At 36.5% G+C, this 23,763-nt stretch overlaps 1 protein-coding gene across 11 annotated transcripts in view; it reads left to right on the plus strand.

Annotated features, from left to right (window-relative positions):
* Window positions 1-23,763, plus strand: part of Tenm2 (teneurin transmembrane protein 2) — a 1,173,780-nt gene that overhangs the window by 531,408 nt on the left and 618,609 nt on the right. For 2 of the 11 annotated variants that reach the window (XM_063230754.1, XM_063230755.1), the window contains exon 1: window positions 2,112-2,560. The exons of the other annotated variants lie outside the window; for them this stretch is intronic. In XM_063230754.1, coding sequence (XP_063086824.1) covers window positions 2,515-2,560 — 46 coding nt within the window. In that variant the 5' untranslated portion in view covers window positions 2,112-2,514. Of the gene's footprint in view, window positions 1-2,111; window positions 2,561-23,763 lie in introns of those variants that run through there. 11 annotated transcript variants of the gene reach the window in all.

Genomic DNA, 23,763 nt, shown 5'->3' on the forward strand with positions numbered 1-23,763 from the left:
CATCTTGAGATAAGTCACATATATCAAAGTACAAATGATATCCACTCAAGGTACACACCTCTCCACTAGGGAAGTGGTAAATGTAAGCAAAAACACTGATCGCCATTTGTATAGTTTAAGAAAAACAAAATCTCTTTTTATCTTGCCTTGATTTCTTTTTTTATCTTTCATTGACTACGTCTTCTTGATCCTGTTCAATAAGCCTTCAGCCTCCTTCCCTGCTTTTATGGTGATGAAATAGTTGTATCTTTGTAACTGGGTCTTTATTTTTATTGGCAGAAAATTCTTCAGCCTACTTACTCCCTTGTATAAAGGTAATTTTAACTGGTGCACCTATATCAATAATGTCATTTAAAGGAAGCTGTTTCACTACCCTCTGCAAAACGTCTGTAAAGAATTCTGAATTTTCCAGGCACCCACTCTCACAGCTCCTCGGGTCTGGTAGCTTCCTTTTCTGTCTACATCTGAGCGCTCTCTGTTCTCTGGCCAGCTGCCTTTGGTTCGGCCCCTGTGTGTTCTCCACTCTCTGTTCTGCCTTAATGATAAGTAGAGTTTCATCCTTAGCACATGGGAGGCAGGGAGTTACTTCTCTATTTAGGTCCAAGCCGAAAACATATCCTCTATTGGCAAACCATTAAGTATATAACACTCTGAGTTTTAACAAGATTAAGCAATCCCGGTATACAATGTTGGCACCAGGAAAGGCGAAAAGGGTGTTATGCTTCTTGGACCAATTCTCATTTTAGATTTGGTGGCTGACACAGGAACTCAAAAAAATAAAAAATAAAAAGACACCAAGGGTCCTGGGTGTATAATTGGAATATAATGCATAAAATAAAGCGATCTAATATTATGGGTTTTCTTTTTTTGATGTTTCAAAACTGATACGTTATAAGTAGGGCACATGGCATTTATCTTCTGATATTAAGATTTCTTAATTTCAAAGAGATGGTCAGTCAAAAGGCTGGAATCTCCTCTCTCACTGGTTTACTACTGCGTTAGCTCAGGTTGCCATGGAAAGCAAGCAGTCATTTTCACCAGTAACTTAACTTACACCAAATACTTGACCTTGGAATCAGCAATTTACATCCTTATAAAAGAGGTCACTTAGGGAATTTAACTGTGTAATCCTGGCCCCCATGTGGCAACACAGGAGTAGAAATGGAACAGAGCTGGTAGGAGCGCCTATGAAATAATTTGAATTAGGAAATCATTTCTTTTCGACTTTGTTTTAAAAATGGAACCTACTTTAAAATGGTTCAGGAAGGCAGAGAATGAAGTGCAAGTCTGTAGCAATAGTGACTCAAAAACTGCTTCAAGACTCCAGGAAGCAATCCGCTTGTCACATTTGGAAGGCAACCAAAAAGAATTTAGATTTTCACTTTCCTAATAAGCCTCCTTCCCAGCACCTTTCTCTCAAGCATCATGTCTTCCCTTTCATTTTGCCTTCATTTCTAAAACTAATGGATAAAAACACCTTTTAAACTTGAATCAGGAAACATCGATTTTGCAAGTACTAATATTTTCGTGTGTGCTTTTTTTTTTTTTTTTTTTTTTTTTTTTTTTGTAAAGACAATTATCAAGACGAAGCATTTGTTTCTTCTTTTGTTTACCCGTGGCAGTTTGTCAGCAGTTATGATAAGTAGAGTTCCATCTGCCAGTAAAACTACATTGCAAATTGCCGTAGAAATTAGCAGCTTTCATTTTTGCCTACATAAATAAATATGCGAAATAAATTGCACATAAATGCATCCTTAAAAAAAAAAAAAACTCACAGGTACACGGCACAGTTAAATGCCAATCAGACAAAACCAGAGACACGCTGCGATTATCTCAGTTTTCAAACCTGGAAGATACACGAATGTGTTTCTAAATGAGAGAGGCAGTGTATCATGCTCGCGGAGATAAAAACAGAAGCTGCCAGACACTGCACTGTGGCTTTATTCTGAGAATCCTTTGCCTGAAACCGGCTCTCTATTCTCCGCTCGTTCTCTCTCCCTCTCTCCCTCTCTCTGTCTCTCCCTCTCCCCCCCACCCTCCCCCTCCCCTCCCCCTCCCCCTCCCCCTCCCCCCTCCATCTCTCCCTCTCTTGCTGTCTTTCCCGTGCTCATTGTTCTCCCTCTCCTCCTGCCTTTGATGCACATACATTGTCACATTCCATTGACTCTCTTCTCTCCTCTGTTCTTACACTCGAGCCTAGCGGTGCTTTCGCCAGGCAGCAGCGGCGTCTCCTGCGAGTTTGAGTCATGTGTGCAGCTCAGTTTGATCGAGCGTTCCTTTTCTGCCTTTTCACTCTTACAAAAGATTAAAAGGTGGCGTCACATTGCTCCCCTGTTCCTTCCCGCAGGAGGAACTTAAAAAGGACAACAAAAACTAATCACTTTCAATAAGCATTTTCTTGCTGGAAAAAAAAAAAAAGAAAGAAAGAAAATAAAGAAAGAGAAGGGGAAAGGCAAGGGGGTGGACTTAGCGGTGTAATTTGAGACCGGTGGTGAGGATTGGAGCGAGCTAGAGATGCTGCCCGCTGCTAACAAGGGGAGGAAGCCTTCAGCAGAGGCAGGTAAGAGCGCCGATCCGATCCGAGGGTTTGACCGAGTGGCTTAGTTAAATCTCTGTTTTCACCGTTTTGTAATTGAGAAAGGCATCCGCAGCAGAAGCCGATTTTTCAGTCGGCTTCCTTTTGTTTAACATAGAAAGTACCTGTATTAATTTTGATGAATTAGAGCATGCAGCAAATTCAATTGAAAATAGATTTGTATAGTAAATGCATTTATACTGAATGATTTCTCCTCCCTTTTATTTAAGGGGAAAGATGAGATAGATGATTTTGATCAGAATAGCACTTTGCATTACGTTAAATTCTAAACAGCTAACCGAAGGGGGAAAAAATAATCCAATTGATAGTGCTTTGAACTCCGGGACTTAAACCGTAAGAAACAGCTGGCATTTGAAAATTTTTCTCGTAACTGAACTTCTGATGCGTTATAATAATTTTTCACCGGAGGTTTAAGCAGAGGTAGAGTTTATTTAAGTCTAGAGGCTAGGGTTTGTTTGACTTGGATCTTGTGGGTGAGGTGCGTCTTATATTTCCTTAACCTATGTTAGGTTGATGATTCATAAATGGAGATTAAGTGTTGTCCCAAATGAAATATGAAGTTAAAACATCAGGTGAGGGCACGTTCTAGAAATGGAGCCAGTAAATAATTGGGATAACGGAATTATGACAGTTTGAAAGGGGAGTGAACTCCGGGGGTGCTGTTGGATAAATCTTTCTGTATTTTAAGCGGCTTCATGATGGAGGGGCTCTCATTATTAGGCTCAAGTCGGAACTTTGCATTAGGACCCTAAATCTAGAGTACATGTGAGCCTGCACTGGAGACAGCTTTTTGGAAGATGTCCTTTTTGTGTGCTATGAATGGAAGTTGCAGATTATATTGGATGGCATTTCTCCTTTAGAGAGCTCTGGGATGAAGCTTACAAAGGCTCATGTCTATTTTAACATTGAATAAACACGAATTACAATACGTTTGAACCTTTCCAGCCCTGAATTTTTGTTGTTCTTGATAGAGTTTTTAAACTTTTGGCTATTTGTTTTTAACCTCCGTCATTGTGGATTTTGTGTTCATTTGCCTATGCTGATAAAATTTATTGCTGCTATGAATGAACTGATATTTGAGAATGTAAAAAGAAATCTCCAATTGGCCAACTTTTTTATTTAAGGATGACAAATTCTCTCCCAGTTTCTACCTAGGATGCCACCTGAATGTTTCATTTCATTTTCCCGTGATTGTTTTTTTTTTTTGGGGGGGGCGGTAAATTTTAACATTGAAAATACAAAATTGTGTGCAAAGAATGTTTCTCAGGAATGAATATAGAACGGTGACTTTAATGCTTCCATAAGATACAGTCCTAGAAAGAGCTGCTCCAATATGGAGCCATATATATATATATATATATATATATATATATATGGATAGGTTTTTTTTTTTTTTTCTTACTGTTTCTAAACTGGGCTTGCCTTTCAGGACCTCGTTCTGGCATGTCTCATGTAGCGAAACCATCTAATGGCATCTGTGGGCTCAGCCCTTTAATGCAGTTTCATGAGAGCAGCAGAAACTGCTAGGTACTGGGGAATGGGCACCAAATGGACTATGGGTCTGATCTTACTTCATCATCCGAAGATAATCCCAAGTGGAAGTTGCCAGGGAAGCCCCTCATACAGGTGCAAGAAACTTAAAGACCAAAGATACATGTGAACATGGGAAAAAGAAACTGCTGTAGAATGTTTTTATATAATCGTGCTGGTAGCAGCATATTGAGTTTTAACAATCACCTCCTAGGTAGTGTTCTGTTTCCACCTGAAGCAACTTTGCAGAATCTGGTAGTGGTTTTTCTCAAATCCTCTTTTTCTGTGTCGCGTTCTTGCATGAGATCTTTTTTCGACGTTAGCTGCTACCTAAATATTGCGGGCTGTTATTCTGCTGCTCATGATTATTTCTTAAATAAGTGGCAACCATTGAGAAGTAGGAGCAGGCAAAATATATCGTCTTTATCCTACATGTTTGCTTGTAAAGATGACTTCTTCAAGGTGAGGCTGAGATAAATTTTAAGTTGTAGCTTGGCTATTTGCATCACTGAACTGCTATCCTTCTAGAAAACGGAGTAGAGCTAAAGTCAGCAGAAATAAGTGTATTGCAAACTGCGTAGTAGTTCGGCATATACTTTGTAGGTAGATGTTGATCAAAGCCATCCTGACTCAAACTGATTCATATAAATAGCATTTTTCAGACTTTTCCAGTAGATGTTGCTGGAGAGCAAAGAAATGATTATTTTTTGAAAGAAAAAAATGCAGTAGACTTATAAAAGGCAAGGAAAAAGATCCTTCTCCCCAAACTCTACTGATCGCACTTCGCATAATTTTCTAATTAATGAATTATATTGAATCATTACCTTTTATGATGTTCTATAGAAAGCTATTAAAATGAGTTAGATTTTAAAATTATGAGATTGTTCTCCTTTAGTCCCTATATATAATGTGTGTTTGCTGTTTTCCGTTTTTAAAAAATCAAGTTAACTGCACATTACTATTCAGAACATTTCATCCCTGAATGCTAAAACCCTTTAACATGCAAATATGATGTCAGAGGAAGAGCTGAAATAGAATACCCTGAGAAGAGTAATGATCAAACGCATTATAAAAATATGCACCAGTTGCCAACATGTAATGAAATATTAAGAAATTAAAAGCATGCAACCTCTAAAGTAATAGAATTTCATTGCTCTGAGACTGTTTTCCCACTGAATATTAAGTGTTTAATAGATCTAGCCATAAAAAACAATCGAAAACCTACATGGTTTGTCACTGAAGTTCTTTCATTATATGATTTTGAAAAATTAGCCCAATAGGATTTTCCTCAGAATAGGAAATGTAATTAACATCGGATATTAAGTGCCCGATTTCCAAAGCAAAAGCTACAAAGCTTGATGGAGAAAATAGAAATGCAAAAAGCAAATATGAGTGTTTGAAGCTGAAGGGATCCATGCTGAAACTACCCTGCTGCTAATCACTCTGATAAAATGACAAAGACATCCCAGAGGAGCCCAAGATTCTCGTACCCAGACACTAACTGATGCAATTTCAGGCAACCAGTGACCTCTATCTATGGGAATATTTATTTTTGGAAATGATCAATTAAGCAATTTTTGTTGTGAAAAGGGAAGTGTGTATATTTTGTTTTCCAGTGTGAGGGGAGTGTTGAGCATTGCAAAATCACTTAAAGATAGGACTAGGATCCAACGTACGTTGGAGAGCTTTATATGTTTTCACTTTAGGCAGATCTACCTATGTACTAGTAGGTTTTTCTTTAGCATTAAAACACTTCTTTATCAGTTTTTATTCCTAAGGTGTGAAATGCTCCATAGGTTGTTTTGATTTAACACTCATTAATTTCTTTTTTTCTGGGATGGTAAAACTTGTATTTAGAAGGTATCAGTGTCAGCTACTTCTATTTTGTAATTAGCACTGCAAGTCCACTGGGACAGAGATGTTTAGGGATTTATTATTTTTTATTATTTTTCTTTTTTCTTTCTTCTTTCTTTCATTTTGATTCAAACATTTTGTATTTGACACTTACCAGTTTGCTTTCTTTCTGTTTTTGAAAAAGTAAAGCTTTCTAGCTTGGCAGGGATTGTATTTTCTAGTTCTTTTTTTTTTTTCCTCTTTCTCTTCTTTCACTAGCACTAGCAACTATATCTCAAGCACCATAAATTAAATGCTACAAGTGAAATCCCTCACAGCAAGACATCTCTGTCTTCTTGCTGATTTTCAAGAATCAGAAGCTCAAGAACCACCTGAAGCACTAGAAATGTTGGATCCTCATTTTCTTCCTTAGTAGAGTGGGAGAGAAAAGTCACTGCGAGTTGAGGAAATCCTTTAAATTAGGAATGGAAGATGAAAGCAAAAAATTTATCCCTCTCCCAGCATCATACGAGAGAACATCATAAAGGAAGCAATCATGAGGGAAATGATGCTAAGAAAATGATTCTGGTTGCTGGTACAATGCAGGACCATGAATGGTAAACCAAAGTATTTGGGGGGCACTAGAGAGATGTGATCTAGAAGCTTACAGAAGTTGCAACTTGGTATAGAAAAGGAGACAGTGGAGAAGGGAGCTCACACTATGCCATGTGGTTTCCCCCAAGAGATTCTGAGACCACTGTCTAGGGGGCATCTATTGTTGTATTAAATTGCTACCTTAAGAAGCTATTGATTCTATTAAGGTATTGCTTTACCTTTTTGGGAAGTTTTTGAGAAAACAAAGAGAACTCCTACTCTCTAAGCCAAAGGCCAATGAATAATCTGCATTGGTTTAGACACAGGTAGTGAAGTTCAGGAAATAATGTTGAGAGGAGAAAAAATTGCTGAAAGAAACACCTTCCTATTATAGTTATTGCAATTTCTTGTCTGTACTGTAGATGTCATGGCCTCATTAGGGTGGGATCTTGTGTATGCACAACATTTTCATGATTTTATTAGAAAATATTCACCATTTGTCAGAGATGAGATCTGTAGCTTTTTGGAGGCAAGGGAAATCTATCTGTGCTATTTGGGCATAATCAATGAAGGTTAGGTTTATCTCTTGTTACCTGACATTGATCCACATGGATTTATATGATATGTAAGAGTTTTCATCTCTCTGAAAATGTACATATTTTACTTATGGAGGTTATTGCCTTGCTGGATGGCCTGTGTTGTCAGTTACTTTGTATAAACCTTGGCTAGCTCACCTTGAACTCCTTGACACCTAGTATATTTGACTGACAAGCTTGTTTCCGGAGACTACTCAGACTGTGTAAGGCAAGTTTACATATAAAGAAATAAGATGTTTTCTTGAATTTAGCAGACCTCATGATGACAGAAGTAACAATAAATATTAGCACAACTAAATAAGAAAAGTACCACACTTTTCCTCAGAAACCACGATTTGTCACCATGTTTAGGCAGACAGAGGTGTGTCCTCTCAGAACCTAACTACAGACAAGCGACTTTCCTTGTCCTCCAGCCACTTTAATTTAATTTGTTCCATTTAGTTTTCCAAGCTCTTCATCTTCCCACCATTTTAATACCATCAGAGATGGGGGGCTGGCCATGACATTCACACTTGACATTATCAAACACAAAAGGCATCACTCGTACACTTGACTGCATTACAATGCAAGGGAAAAAATAGATCCCAACGGCTTAGAAATTATTGTCTCATACCTTGAATGTAGGTGGATTTTTTTTCTGTTTCCTCCAGCCTGCCTTCTGTGACTGTTTTGTTTCTGTGCATTTGCAGAGGGTTCTAAAAGCCTTGGAAAGAAGGATATTCACAAATCCATGACATACAAATCCTGATTTTCACTGAAGGCGTGTATCTTAATACAGCTGTGTGATTATTATCTCTTGTTTAATAGGCACCAATCCTGTTTTGATATAGTAGCACAGCTGAGCTTTACATCTGACCTGACTTTTTACTGTTGACTTCAGTTTTACCATTGTGGCCAAACTCGGTCCTGCTCACACATCTGTGGTCCTTGCAATTCTTCTGTTGTTGGTAAGCAGCCCAGAGAGCTATTGAAATCCATAGTAGCCCTACTCTTTATGTGTACCAGGGGCAGGTACGAGTGTGTGGGGTATTCTTAAAGTTAGATTAAATTTATCTATACCTCCCTTGCTTATAATTATGAACCTCTGTTTAAAGACATTTTGGGCCTCCCACCCCAAGGAAGACAACACTTGTGACCTGAACAGATAGCATTATCAGATTTGGGGAACTGCTTAGGTAGTATTACATTGCATTGAGATCTTTGTGCTGTAACGTTCTGTAAAGCAGCCAGCTACATGGTATCCTGCAGGTTTAATATACTTCTGTAGCCTTGTACTTTGGAAGGATTTCTGTAATTGGAGACAATCTAGTAAAGAGAACTTTTTAAGCCATTGGAGGCTGAGATACAAGTTTTTGAGAAATGTGACTTTATAGGCTTGAAACAGAATGGATTACAAATTTCTCTTAACTGGACAGAATCCTAATTGCCTCCATAGTACAGTTCTGATTATTCAGAGTTTGAATTTCCAGCATAGGGATTATTCAGATTTCTTTTCTGACTCCCCTGTCTTCTCTCTAACTACCTGATGTGAATCATTCCTCTAATCGTTGGTACCTCCACTAATGATATAGAAGGGCATATTTGAGCAGCAAAAATCCAGACCAGTGAATTATCACTCAGAAGTTCTAATTATATAAAAAGTCTGCTTTTTGAAGCTATTCACTGAAACTGACCAGCTGAATTTCAATTTGTGGGCAAGTGGATGTGTTTCTAGTGACAAATGATGCTTTGGTTAGCTGTTTATATAACAATAACTTACCAACCTGTTTGTGAGGCAAAAAGTTAAATCAACAAGTCCAAATAATAGCAAATCACTGGCTTCCTTCTTCTGACATGTCATTCCCCTCTCTGCCCTCCAAGCCAAATATTTTTAATTGACTAGTTGAGAATTGTGTTAGACAGCTCTTTTAAAAGGGCACACAGATCAAGCAAGGGTGACTTTTTATATAAGTCAGGATGCTGGTTAGCACACTCCTCTTACGTTAAATGCAAAAGTGGGTTCCCATGTCCATTACTGGCTGGATACCAGTCATCTCTTGATAAATTATTTACTTTGGAGATATGATCCACTGAAAGTCTCACAATGCTTGAGACCTTCAGGGCTGTGAAGACTTTAAAGCTTTTGCACACCAGAACTACACTAAAATGTGAAAGAGTAAGAAATAGGCCTAGTGTTTTCAGAAAGACTGTAATCTTAGGACAGGAGTGGATGTCATCAGCCACTTGCCACACATGCAGAGCCAGGAGTAGATTTGATTACTCGGTATTAGTAAAAAATCAAAATTTGGATGGGGATTTAGCTCAGTGGCATAAGCGCCTGCCTGGCAAGCATGAGGTTGTGAGTTCAATCCCTGGATTCAGAAAAAAATCAAAATTTGTTTTCATCTCCTATTCTGATACTTGTGGTATAGATATTTTCAAGCTCTCTGTAAACTCTACCACTTTGTAGCAGCTTCCCATCAAACAATGCCCTTTACCCTTGCATTATCCCTATTAAACAGATGTGACTATTAATAATTAGTAGCACTCTGAAGTACTAATAAAAATTCACAAGATGTTTCTACTTCCAAATGTGTAACTTGATGTAAGTGATAAAATATACACTCTATAATATAGTTGACATAATAGGCTAAAGGGCACAAAGTGGTATTGTCTCTTTGCTACTAAAAATATATTCTTTTATCACTAGATTAAAAATGAGTCTTATTAGAAATTTATTTGAAATCTTTAGTGGCATAGGTTTAGCTAATGATGTAGAATAATGGCCAACAGTTTCCAATCTATATTATAAATGAGAATTTTAATATAATATGTAATTGTCAAATTATAAACAAATTGTTAGAAAAGTCATTAACAAATGTAGTCACAAGTGCTATATATAGAACATGCCTCAGCCTTTATATCTATGTACATACTATTATATACAGATATATATCCATATATAAATGCACATATAGAGAGTATATTTGTGCATATACCTGTAAATATACACAGGGGATATTATATTCTTGGTGAGGTACAGTGTAATGTATATTGCCAATAAAATATGATCTTTGAATTGACATTGTTAATTTCCCATAAGCTGACACACTATGTGCCTAGGTACTAGAAATATCAAGAGGAACAAAGCATAATGCTTGCTTTATTCATTTATTTCTCTGAGGCTGGGGATCCAGCCTACTATGCTTGGTCCTGTAAGTCATCTTTCACTGGTATCCAAGGTATAATTCTCAAGAAGTTTACAATCTAGTCCAAATTTAGAAATGATTCTAATGTTGAATTTTCAGGCAAAAATATAATTAATAATTGGAAAGAGTAAATATAACTAATAATTAGAGAGAGAAACAAGAGACAGACAGACAGAATCAACAAGCAAACAAGAACAGCAGAGCCCTCTGAGGCTCCTGCAGCATTTCTATCCTTTATGTCCTTGTCCTGGTCAGGGAGGGAATCAGAAAAAAATATACAGACATTTATAGTTTGGGGAGAGAAGATACTCAGATAAAATGGTTTGCTCCCAACTGAAAATAAACATGGTTTTATGAGAAAGCCAGGCCAGAAAGTCAGAATTCTCTCTTGCCGTGCACTGCAACTGCAAATCACAAACCAAAAATAAGACAGTTCCTCTGCTGTTCACTGTTCTGTGCGTTCTCAGCATCGTTCACTGGAGTCAGGGACGTGAGGAAGGTGCTGTCCGTGGGCTTAGTTTGAAAAGCATGTGATTATCCATATTTGTCCAAAACGAAATGGGCTTGCATACTTGAGCTCCTTTTATTGTCAATCCATGTGGCATTTGTGATGCATGTTTGATATGTTTATGGTCACAGATCGTATGTCATTTTTCACACACACATGTAGTCTCTAGAGGTCAGTAGAATATAAGAAATGGGCAGACATTTACATTGAGGTGAAACCCACATATTCTAGAGACCATTTTTCAAGCGATAAAATGATGAGTCAACTAATGACATAGAAACTGAAATCATTAATCAGTGTTAACAAAAAAGTCATGTTGTTCTTGTTCCTGAAGTGAATCGAATCTATTTGTTTTAAGCAAATTTCAGATAAATGAACATTTACTTGGCAAGGGCCTTGATAGAAACCCAAGCTGTAATTACTTTATTATGCTTTATTGTAACTGGCTATGATTCTCCAGAACCATCTTTGAGGATTTTTTTTTTAATATTACAAGAACATAAAGGTAAATTGCTTTTAAGCAGTTGACTATTATACTCAAAACACTATTTCTACTTTAGCTGCCAGTTCAGTCCCTCCAACTTTTAGAAATGATTTGGTGATTTATACATTGCAATTATGTTCGTTCTTATGAACTAAACACCCTTGATGTTAGAAAATGCACTAGGAAACTCATTTATTTTATATCTACAGTTAAGTGTGTTGACCCTCTGCTGCTGTAGAGCGTGTTTATCAAGCTTTTCTCTTGAAATTTCATTCACAAAGATGTAGAGGAGCACCGCATGCAGCCACCCAGTCTTTGACAGTGGAGTTTTCAATGTCCCTCATGTAGCACCCCAGGCACGAGAAAGCATATTACAGGGCTCTGATTCTCTCTGAATGTGAGTATGAATGATTATCTTTTATATTGAAATTGTGTGCCTTAACTTTTATCAAGTGATAAAATGATACCAGGTCTTAACTTTTTTCCAACCTTTCTCTTTAATAATTTTATTAATTCTGGAACAGAACAGACACAGTATAACTACTGTGTGCATATGCAAATGTGTATATGCATATACATATATGCATACATGTGTGTACCAGGTCTTAAACAATACATATTAAGCACTTTAGAGAATGACCATGTGAAATGTTTAAAAGCACTTCAAACTTAGAATGGCTTCAGTCATCACCAAGAGAGTCCCAGATGTTTGATAAAACTGATGGAGTTCTTCCAGTCTATAATCTACTTATTTGCTGCCAGGTGTTAAATGAGAAAGATACGATATATTTCCTGTCCTCCAGTTTGCAGTGAAACGAGATGCCTTCCACATATCACCTCCTTTACCTGTAGGTCCTTAACTCTGTCCTCCAGAACTTCTGCATTCTCCATTGTAACCCTTACAAAAACCCTTTCAAACTTCCCAACTTTCAGAGCCAGACCATTGCGGGGGCTCCTCACTCTTAAGCATTTCATTTTGTGCCTGGCTTACTCCTGTTTTTTTTCTAAGTCTTACTTTAATATCACTTCCTCCTGGAAATTTTCCTTGACTGACCCTTCCTAAGTGTAAATTAGGGGTTACCATACTCTGACCCTATAAGAGTGCATTTTCCTTGTTATCAAACTGACCTCGCATTCTAAAACTTCTGGTTTTAATTGTACATCATCCGCATGACCTATTAAGGAACCACGTGTGTCCCCTTGTGCACTGCTGTGCCACTCCTCCCTAGCATATTGATGGTAAAACATTTATTTCATCAGTAATTCTTGAGTAAACATTAAAATATGCAAATATTACAATGCATCATAAGTCAAAAAGTTAGTAGCATATCTTCAAGAAACTAGGGGAAGATGAGACAGACAGATTCAAATTTGAGGTCAGACTGGACAATTTGGTGACTTAACAAGACTCTATGTCAAAAAAATAAAGCTGAGTATATGTAGCTCTGTGTAAAGTTCCTGGATCCAATTCCCAGTACTGCAGAATAAAAGAGAAGGAGAGAGAGAGAAAACAAAGGAAGGGATAGGGGAAGAAGAGAGAAAAAGAGAAGGGGGAAGAAATCGGGGGAGATTTGTTCTTAAGCCTACTTTAGGGCAGGTTCAGACCCAAGGAGGTCCCTTCCTCTCCCCCGTATATCCGTCTCACATAAATGAAGCACAGCTACCTCCTCAGTAGCGGGAGGTTGTACACGCTGTATTCTCTTTAGTCTCTGACTATGTAATTCTGATGGAAGACAGACTTGTTGGGATAAGAGAACCTACACGTAAGAACTGCTTCTGTACGCCCTAGTGATTTGTGCCAAGATACTGAACACTGCGTATCAGAACTGCTTATAAAAATCATGGACTGTGGGCACTGCATGGTGAGTATTGACTCAGAAATGATGATGCAGAATAAATACTGTACACATGGATGTCTTTTTAATTGGAGCTAGAGCACCAGATCTCTCTATATGAGAATCTTGTCCTGTTTCCAATCATATTCCTGTTCTTGCCTTTCCAACTCTTCTCTGATAATTTCATTAAGTTCTTCGGGGTTTTTCCTTACACTGTATTTGGTAAAATCAAACTGATCCTATTTGTTTGTAATTTACAGACTCTAGTACAGCAATGGGAAACTTTTAGAATTTTCAGTGATGCGCACACCACCCCACCACTGGCACATGTACCAGGTTCCCTGCCACTGGCTTGAGCTTGTGTTCATGTCTCATGGTTGTCCGGTTTTCCAGAGGCCTCACTATCGCTCAGGGCTAAAGGGTATATGTAGGCAATTGAGCATTTCCTGGTCTGTGCTGCTGTTTTCAAATCAGCCTCTCCACCTCAGTTTTTGTTTTTAAATTATCCATTTTACTAAAGTAGAAAACTATTCCCATAATATGCAGAAATATAGTTAAGAATGGACTTTAGAAATAAGGCCCTGGGACAATTTAAGTATGTGAGTTTGTTGAGAGGCATGAAACTGAGGTAGAAAAACATTCAGATATATCTTCATTTCGGGATTTTTAAAATTTATTTTAAAGAGGATAAAATCAAGCAAAATAAAACAAAATAAAGCCCATCAAAATGCAACAGTGAAGTGATACAAGGTTTCAAAACAAGATACTAGAAACCTTCCTGCCTTCCTGCCTGATTTTTTTTTCTTTCTGGGAGACTGGAAGTTAAACCAGGGTCTGCACACTGAGCTACGTCCCCAACCCCTTTTTGCCTTTATCTTGAGTCGCGTTCGCTGTCCCTAAACCACTAAGTCACCCAGGCCAGGCTCAAACTTGCAAATCTCCTGCCTTTGTTTCCTAAAATGCTGGAATGACAGGCACACATCAGCTTGAGCAGTTTTTCTGTTATTTCTTGTTGCTGTCTAAGGAGACGGTATTTTACATGGAGTATGGGGAACTAATTAAAGTAGTATCAGAGTGACATTATTACTTGGTGAGAACTGAATCATATTTGTTAGAGTGTGAGGTGGGTTAGGGTGCTGGTTATTGTTCTATTGATTTAGAATATTTACTATCATTAGGGATTTTATTTTAAAATATTGTATCAAGGAATATAAGAAAGAGAACTATATAAACCTTAAAAATAACCAAATTAGTCTCTTCATTTCTAGTAAAAACCTAAGAACTCATGAATCAAAATGTTTTCTAAAATTGCATTGTCTTTCTGTATTATGCCAATGATACAGAAGCCATCCTACAAAGTTATTTAGATAATAATACAGTGTTAAAGTTAACCACACAGTAAAATATTAGAAGTAATATTTACAAAGAGAAAAAGCTGGCAAATTTATTGTTACACTGGAGAGATGCCTGTTAAATGGTTTTAGTTCACCACTATAATTTCTGTTTTAATCTTTAATATATGGTTCTTACCTCAAACTTTGGTTCATGGTAAGTATGGTCAAATGTTTATTTCTCTTCATTTGATATTTTTGTCTCTTTAAAAATTTATTTATTTACTTCTTTTCCATGTTGGGATTGAACTCAGAGCCTTCTTCCATGATTTCTACCTCCAATTCAATTTCTATCCCCAATTCTCCCTCTCCCTCTCTCTTGTTTCTCTCTCTCTCTCTCTCTCTCTCTCTCTCTCTCTCTCTCTCTCTCTCTCTTGCTGTTTTTCTTTTTTTTGGTACCCAGGATAGAACTCAGGACCTCACATCAGGCACTTGTGCCACTAAGCTAAATCCCCGGCCCTTTCTCTTTTTATTTTTCATTTTGAGATGAGGTTTTTCTAAGTTGCCAAGTTGCACAGACTTACGATCTTCCTGCCTCAGCCTACCAGAATGTTGCTATCACAGGCATTTGGTGCCATGTCCTATTTGTATGAAAATTCTTAGTGCCAAGGGTACTTTATTATATTTATTGTTCAATACAAAAACGTGTGAGGAAAACATTCTTTAGAAAATAGAATATACTTGTCACAGATGAATGTGAACCATTTGTAGAATGGTAATAAATATACTAAATCAAAGTATCCTTCATTACCGAAGCATTTTTGAATGAGTAATAATCAATGTTAGAGTAAAGAAAAATCCTTCAATCTAACTAAATGATTTTACTTCACAAAAATATGCATTTTTAAATGGACCTTTGGCTTTTAGCTTGGGTTTACTTTGCAGTTTTGAAGGTGCTTGTAGCTTTGTTACTGTTAAATTGGTAATTGCTGAGCTCTGTTGAGGGGGGCATGTGCAGTGGCTTCAGTCTGAGCTTATTACACTGTAAAATATGGATTGCCTTTACCCTAATGGCCTCTGAATCCTATTACCATTCCATTAGAGAGTGTGGGATTTTAGTAATTCTGTTGTTGTTTCCACTGGGCAGTGGATATAATGGGGAAGGTCAGGGGTTAATGCAATTTATCTCCTTTAATACGTGTAACTCCACGTCCCTCACCAGTCACTCACTGTGGTTTCAGTAGGGTTTTTTTTCCCGTCTTTCTTCCTCTGTTTTTGAGGTCCAATGTACTTTTCTATGCGTCTTCTAATCAGAAAACAGTGAGCAAGTCGTTTGGTGCTTCTTAGGTTTGCAGAAAACTTTAGCAACTAGCCTTTCTCATAAGCCAAAGATAAATAAGGTAGCACTTCAGCTTGTTATGAAATAGACTCTAGCTTAGATAGGTTTTTAAGTGACCATCATTGTGCCAAGGATAGTATTGAAATAGTTCTCCCATCAGGATCATTTATGAGCCTTTTGGATGGAGGAGCATGAGATTGGAGGGTTAAGTCACCATGCACCAGTGTTCTGGGTAGATTATTTCCCTATTCCTCTAAGAGTTTGTGTCCTGGATGCTAATTATGCCAGAGAGAAGAAATGGGAAGAATTTCAAAGTAACGGGAATTGAAGTCCTTTTTAAAGAGACCTTTATGAGTTAATTCCCTGCCTCTCAGAAATGCTCAGTAGATATACATGTCTGATTCTGTATCTGTGGTTTTATTCATGAAATTTGTTTTTAGCTAATACAGCCTCTTTGAAATAAATACGAACATCAGATTACTTCTCGGTATGTCAAAACAAATTAGTTTCCCACAGTGATGCAGTGAAAAGGTGTAACTATTTTCCCTTTTTATATGTCAGGATGCATTACTGGGCCTGGGAAATTCCCACTCTCCTCTCACCCAGCCTGGGAGCCTGGAGGTTTCCAGAGTTCTGGTTTACTGCCCAGGCCTGGTGACCTAGAGCTGCAGGACCCCCCTCTGCTGCCATTAATGAGAATCACACGCTGAGATCCAAAGAGGCAACTGTTATCTGAAAAGGGCTGGGATGGCAGGAGGGGATCAGCCCGTTTCAATCTGTTCAAAGTGAGTGATATTCCCAGGTTTATTGTTCACCTTCTCAGAGAATTAAGTTTTCATGCGTTTCATCCTAAGTAGAATGAGTATGCAGCATCACTGCAATATTAAAATGTCTACTGGATGATGTTGGAAACAAACTGGTGAGAGTGAAAGGGGAGGTTCTCAATAGCTTAACCGCCTATGTGGTTACAGCTAGCAGTCTAAGCCTAGTGGTGATTCTTAGAATGTTTGTGAATTTGCATTGAGATTCATGCATCAAGTTTCTCCTTAATTTGAAATATCACTTATTGTATTATTTTCCTTTTCCATCAGTTGGATGTATTAGGTTCAGTTTATTCTAGAGGTTAATGATGTAGCTACAGATACAATTAGATTTTATTCATATAAAGTGTTAAGCAATATTTTATGTTCCTTGGATCCTTACTTATGGGCTATCTTTTTAATCTACTTTGGAAGCTCCAACAAACAAGAACAGAAACAAGCAAAATCTAGGGTAACTATATACATACCTCTACATTGCTTAAGCATATGTACAAGACCCTTAATGAAGGTTTTGAACTCTTAGGATAGACCTGCAAAGCTGGTGGAGAGTCACTCCCTGTTTTTTAAAGGACATGGAAAGGAGTCGGAAAGTCAAGAGTGCAGTGTTAGATTCTATTTTTCAGCTGTGATGGGGTCCCACTTAATTTACCTGTTGCTCCTTTGTTCTCAGAATTTTCTTTCATATCTCCAAAAAGCACAAAAGTAAAATGACATTAATGTTTCTCTCCATGAGAGAATATTGTATTACCTTTGTCATTGTCACCAAGGCACGGATCTGTCATTTGTTGTCTTTGTGCTGTGTTCTCCTAATGCAGAATAAACAAATTATTTGCCAATTGTTGAACACTTTCAAACCAGTGATGAAATTTGGCTCTTCATAAGACTAGGTATTTTTAAACTAGTATCAGAATTCAAAAATAAATGTGACTTGAGTGGAGCACGCAGGAATACTGAATAACACATTTTGTAGCTTTTCCTTTCCAGAAAGCTGTTCTCTAGAATTGTAAAATGACAACAGAATTTACTAGACTCTTTGAAAGCACACACACACACACACACACACACGTGCGTGCGTGGGTAGAATAGCCCTTGCAAGAAATTTGAAAAATTTAGAAAATTAAATAAAATAAAAGTTCATTACATTCATATCTAGTTCTACTTTTCTGTTGCTTATCAGCTGAAATGAATATCTTACAAATCGAGATTTTGTTTCTCACATTTACTGTTACATTGTGGGAATTTCCTCTTGTATTAAGTAATGCTCAAAACTACTGTATTAACATTGTACCTTAAAAGTAGACCTTAAAATATGATATCTAAAATAATATTCATTACATTTATAAGACTGTAATATTACATGTATTTAAAAATCATCTGGAAATGATACACAAATAAAATTAGAATGATTTTCAACTGCCACCACGTGAAGACAGTGTTCTCAGGCAGCAGCTCGCACACTTGTAATCCTCGTACAGTGGGACAGAAGGGTCACAAGTGTGAGCCCAGCCTGAGCAGCTTAGTGACCTGGCAAGATCTCAAAATAAAGTATAAAAAACAATCTGGGGTGATGCTTAGTACAAAATTTCTGTGCTTAGTCCCCAATAGCACCAAAACAACAACAGGGGAAAGATTCTTTTAGGATTTATGACATTCTTGTCATCTTTACTAATATAAGTAGTGATTTACAGTCATTTTTAAACTTTAAATCTTAGCAATTTTATTGTAGAGTGACACTTGGTCTCTTGATCTATTTATGTTGAATTTTCTGTTTGATGATATTACTACAAAATGTCAGATTTCTTACTAAAAAGTACTCAACATTTTTAGAATTTAAAAAACTTCTACCTGTCAAATTCATTTCTAATATTATATCCAATAATTTCTTGGGTTTTTTTTTACTTATGAAAAAAGTATTATAAATCTCCATACACTAGTCTAATATTTTAGGTGACTGGAATTTGCTGTAAGAGTTAAAAAAAAATCCTTTAAAGTTCCAATAAATTTGTTCTATATTTTCTTCTGGTAATTTAAATAATCCTATAATGGCATTAACCTTTTAAATACATTTCAGTGTGTGTTTGTGTCTGTGTATGTGTGTGTGACAGTCTGTTTTCTTAAAGGTGCTAATTTATCAGTAGATCTAAACTACATTCCATGTTAAATTCTTTGTTCAGTAGGGTCCATTTTGAGGAGCTTTGCTCTATATATTTGCTTGTATATTTTTGAACTATGATTGCTCTGTTTTGGTACAGTAAGTTTATAGTGAATTCAGTCCAATTGGAAGAAGCATTCCTCTTTATTTCTCCTTGTAGAGTTGTTTAAATGTTTATCTTGGTTACCCAGTGGTATCTGTATATGTGTTTTTAAAAATGGGGAAAGGTGCTTTTTCTGTTAGTTTATCAGTAACCCAGTGATTTCTTTTGTTGCATAATGGAATGAGATAGACATCAGATGTCTTCAGACATTTTCCTCGTAGCAGTAAGTGGGCTAAGCAGGCTGCAGGGCTTCAGTCACTCTGGCTTCCCCATGGTGGAATTTTTGAAGATATAGCCCATGGGGAGCCAGTCTAGTATGAATCCCTGCAAGGAAAGGGTTCCTTGATGAATGCCTTTGAGAAATATTTCATAAGCTGGCCTTTACTTGGCACTTCATAATAAATGACACCATATTTAAAGCTTTGTCAAGTTTCAAAATAAAACCTTGTTTGACATTTTTGAATTCATGTTTAACCAACAATATAAAACATTTGCTATTTCTCAGAGACAGGGGAAAGCTTATTTGTTTCATGGTTTATATTTTGTTGTAGAGTAAATATAAGAGCAGTTACTCAACCACATTTCTTATAGGAAATATTCAAATTGGCCAGGCATTATTCCAATCAGTTTCCATTGCCAGCAAGTCTTACTTCCTTTAGGTGTAGAGAGAGAATTGCACCCAGCTCTTAAGAGACCACCTTCAAAGTGATTCACTCATGACCATTTACTTAATGATTAATAGTGGTCGCAGTTACAGAGGGTAGTATAATACAGTCATTATGGATAGTAGCTTCATGACATTTTACCAATAAATTGAGCTTTTGCTGATCAGTTTTTGCCTATAAAATGGGACTATCTCAAAAAATAATGTAAATATCCAACATTTATGCATATAAAACTCGTATTCTTATTTCTACATAGGATAGCCATTCACAGACTAAAGTTGGAATTATCCTTAATAATTATTCACAGGAAAAAATTGGATCTTAAGAGAGATGCAATAAGAAGTAACAATTTCATAATTCTTTGCAATTTACATGTATTTTCTGAATAAGATTGAGAAAGTAAGGATACAGATCAGTAAAGTATCAGAACAGGAAAATAGAGGGAGGAGCTGAAATCACGTAATGCCCAGGCTGTGGGGCGGTGGTGATTAAGTGCTACAGGATATGCTCATCCTTTCTGCAAAAAAGGAGTTCTCATCTTTTCTGCAAAAGAGACTTTGTTTAGGTGAGCAGCGAGTGCTGTCAACAGGCTGACGGAACTAAATCAAAACTGCATCAGAGTTCAATTCCCCGCCCCAAGTGCTTGCTGAGTTAGGCTGCTGCTTCTCCAGTTACCCCTTTATGGAATGTGATTTTAAAAGCATCCCAAAGTTGTAAGTGCCTTAGGTCATGTTGACATCTGATTCATCAATGAGGAAACATCCTGAGATTGTGACTGCAGCAGCCTTTTATCCTCCTAGAAGCCAAATCCCAGCTCAGCAAAAGCAATGTAGAAATGTTGGTAAACCCCTTTATTACTTTAAGTCTAGACTACTGTAATTCTCCATTTGTGGGTCTTCTAAACAGTGTTATTTATAGGATGCAACTTAAGAGTGTAAGGCAGTCCAGGTCCTTCCTGGCATGTTGTCACCTCAGCATATTTAGAACCATCAATTCAATCCTCGTATCGGTTACCCATAAAATTTTACATTGATTGCGAACTTGTTTTACTCACACAAATGGTGCCTCAGAGATGTGGCTTCATTCCACCTGTCTCCTGGATTTGTCTGTTACTAAACCCTGGTCATCACTGCGGATTTAAATATGGAAACTTTTGATATGTGTGAACTTGAACTGGGTATATTCAAAGCTAAGCTTTCTAGTTTTAACTTTTATCATATTTTTAAAGACAAATCCTTCTTTACTTTGGCAAAATATGTGTCCTTGGTATTTATACATATGTTATGTTAGAAAATATAAATTTTACTTTTATGTTTTATGTGATATTATATCCGCTCTTATGGGGGAAATATGAGTTCAAATATTTTTCCAGGTGCATAGCAGAAAATATTTCCTACAATTAGATTTATATGATTATTAACTATTAGATTATATGTATTTAGTGTTTTTAGTTTGTTCTTATTATGATCTTTTTCTAGATTTTTAAAACTTTAATAATTTCATATTTCTCTTGTGAATAGGTGATTTATTTATTCTTTTAGCAATTATTCCCTAAATAATCATCGGTCAGATGTTCAGTTCTTACCTGATGCTCCTATAGCTTCTGAAGCTACAAAAACAGATAAAGATAGATGCCAAATATTTTTGAGGAATTCAGTGAAGACAAATTCATCTTTTTTATAATGACTCCATTCAAAACTATATAATCCAATCCTCTCAGTGCATTTGTGCTAAGAATTCAAACATTATTTTTCAAAAGGTTCACCCCCTAGAAGTTTTCTGTGTTCTCTCTCCTTTTGTGACATATCTTAAGTTGATCAGGTTCTTAGGGACACACATTCTACTTCTTCTCCTAGGTCCTGTCAAGTAAGACTACATGAATTGCACTAGAGGTTTTAGCCGAGTTATGTTCCACCATGAGCTACCCCAGCACTATCAGACCCTTGCCAGTGTTCCCTGCTGTGGGGTTCTACTTATCCTGGGAAAAGAAGTTGGGAATTGAGATTAAATTAATGCTGTACGTATTGATCCCTATCTTCACTTTGTGGTCTGGATTTGCGTTTAGATGCCAATGCCCACATTTTTTGGAGATCTGTCCACTGTATTAATAGAAATACTCTGGAAATTGAAAACGTGCCCCTGGCTGCAGCCATCTCTAGTAGATTTTGGGATAAACTATGACTGTAGATCTTTGCATTTCTTTTCACAAGGATTCCTGCCATAAGTCTTTGAACAGCAAAAATACTTGCTACTATCTTTTCTCTCACCTAAGTGAAATACCCATGTTATTGGCACACTGTGTGAGGAATATCTTACAGATGTCATTTGATGACAACCACATATACATTTAAAGATAAGCAGGATATCTCTCTTTACTGAAATGTGACTTTTCTCATTCATACCTTGGCTTGCATGCACATCATTTCAGTTATACATTTCCTGTGGGATAGAAGAAAACACTGTATTAAAGTGAAATAATTGTAAAACATGCAGCATTTTAAAAGAAATTAAATTCTGTAATGCTGCTTGTGGATAACAAATTTGGTTTGATACATCCACAGCTAAAATTAAAGTGTTTTAAGATCACTTTATATACCACCAGGTGCCAACTATCTATTTCCTTCCATATTTTTTAAAATTTTATTTAAAGGAGAAAGAAAACAAAACAGTATAAGGGTAAGAAATCATTAGTTAATAGATTACATATTGTCATCTTAGAAATAGTTGTTTAAGTTACAGGATTAAAGCATACAAAGTGGACATTCAAACAGTGAGACTACAAACAGTTGTATTCAATGATCCAATAAAAACTTAGTAATATGGTTATCTATCTTGACACACTTAAACACACTTTCAGTTGTGTCCTTTAGAGCACTTTTTTCCCCTCTTTCTTACAATAACATAAATAAATATTTTTTTAAAAAGGGGGGAGATTGAGATAAAAGAGGACATAGCAACATAATAATACAGGTCAAAGCATAACAATTTCAGCAACCTAGTGCTTCACCACAAGATAACCCGACTTAATAGTAGTTACTATAGTGTCTCTTTCCTTGAAATATTTTAGTAAAACTTCATATACTATGGCATCAAACATATTAAGACAATGTGAAACCATTAAAGATGATAAAAGTATTACAGGGTATTTAGAACCAGCTAACGGAAAATGAACAATGGTTTCTATATTATCTCTTTGCCTATAAAAAATTTTGTTTATACTATCACATATAATAAAATTCAGTAAGATACAACATGATAAAACCAATGAAGACATAAAAACAACAGTTTTGTGGAACTTCAAAACAAGATGATATTAAATCAGCACTAGCTATTATGGTCTCTTGTTTTCTTCAGAATAGCTGTTCATATCATCACAGGCAATATCAAGCAGCCCAGAATAGGCAACCTATGTAGAAGCTACATTTTCCACTGACAATCTCAGACTTTGAATGTAGCTACTATGTATGAGACACAAACTTGGAAAAGTACATACTATTTTAACCATTAATGTATATAACATATAGTAATATGATGCTTAATCTAACCACATGAAATTTTAGAAAGTGACCACAGCACTAGAAACCTGGCATGCCATGAAAAATTCTCTCTTGCAGATACTTTCAAGATAGTCACTTCAGAAACTATGTTTGCAACCCACTAGCCTTTTATACACACATGTAACTTCTGTCTTTGTTTTATCTGAATTATAATTTTTTCATTACAATAGCTTTTTCTGAATCAATTGAATGCTTTTGAGGTAATTTCAATTTTGTGGCATGCTTTAGTGTTTATTTTGATAGGGTCAATAATTCAGAGTGTAGAGAGAAAGCATTGTGCTCGTCAGTGTTTTTTCATATAGAAAGAAACTAACCAGAAGCAGTGATTGTCTTTGATCACATGTTATCCCAGAAGACTGAAAAGAGAATTAGACTTGTTCCCCTATATCACTATTTTTGATCAACAAAGCCCTTGAAATTTCACTTACAAATACAAATTAGTAAGTGAAAGTATGATTGTGTCTGCAGGTTGAAATATATTATGTTTGTTCTGACCCTATCTCAAATGAAAATAGAATGGTTCCAAACCTTGAAACTAAAATCGCTCATTAGGGGCTACCAGGATTGACCAGTGTAAACCTGAGGAGCATTTCTGAGTCCCTCTTTTGACCAACATCAGTTTTAAAGGTTT

The sequence above is a fragment of the Cavia porcellus genome, unplaced genomic scaffold (assembly GCF_034190915.1).
Source record: "Cavia porcellus strain 051 isolate PalLab524CR breed Dunkin Hartley unplaced genomic scaffold, mCavPor4.1 scaffold_19, whole genome shotgun sequence".
NCBI lineage: Eukaryota > Metazoa > Chordata > Mammalia > Rodentia > Caviidae > Cavia > Cavia porcellus.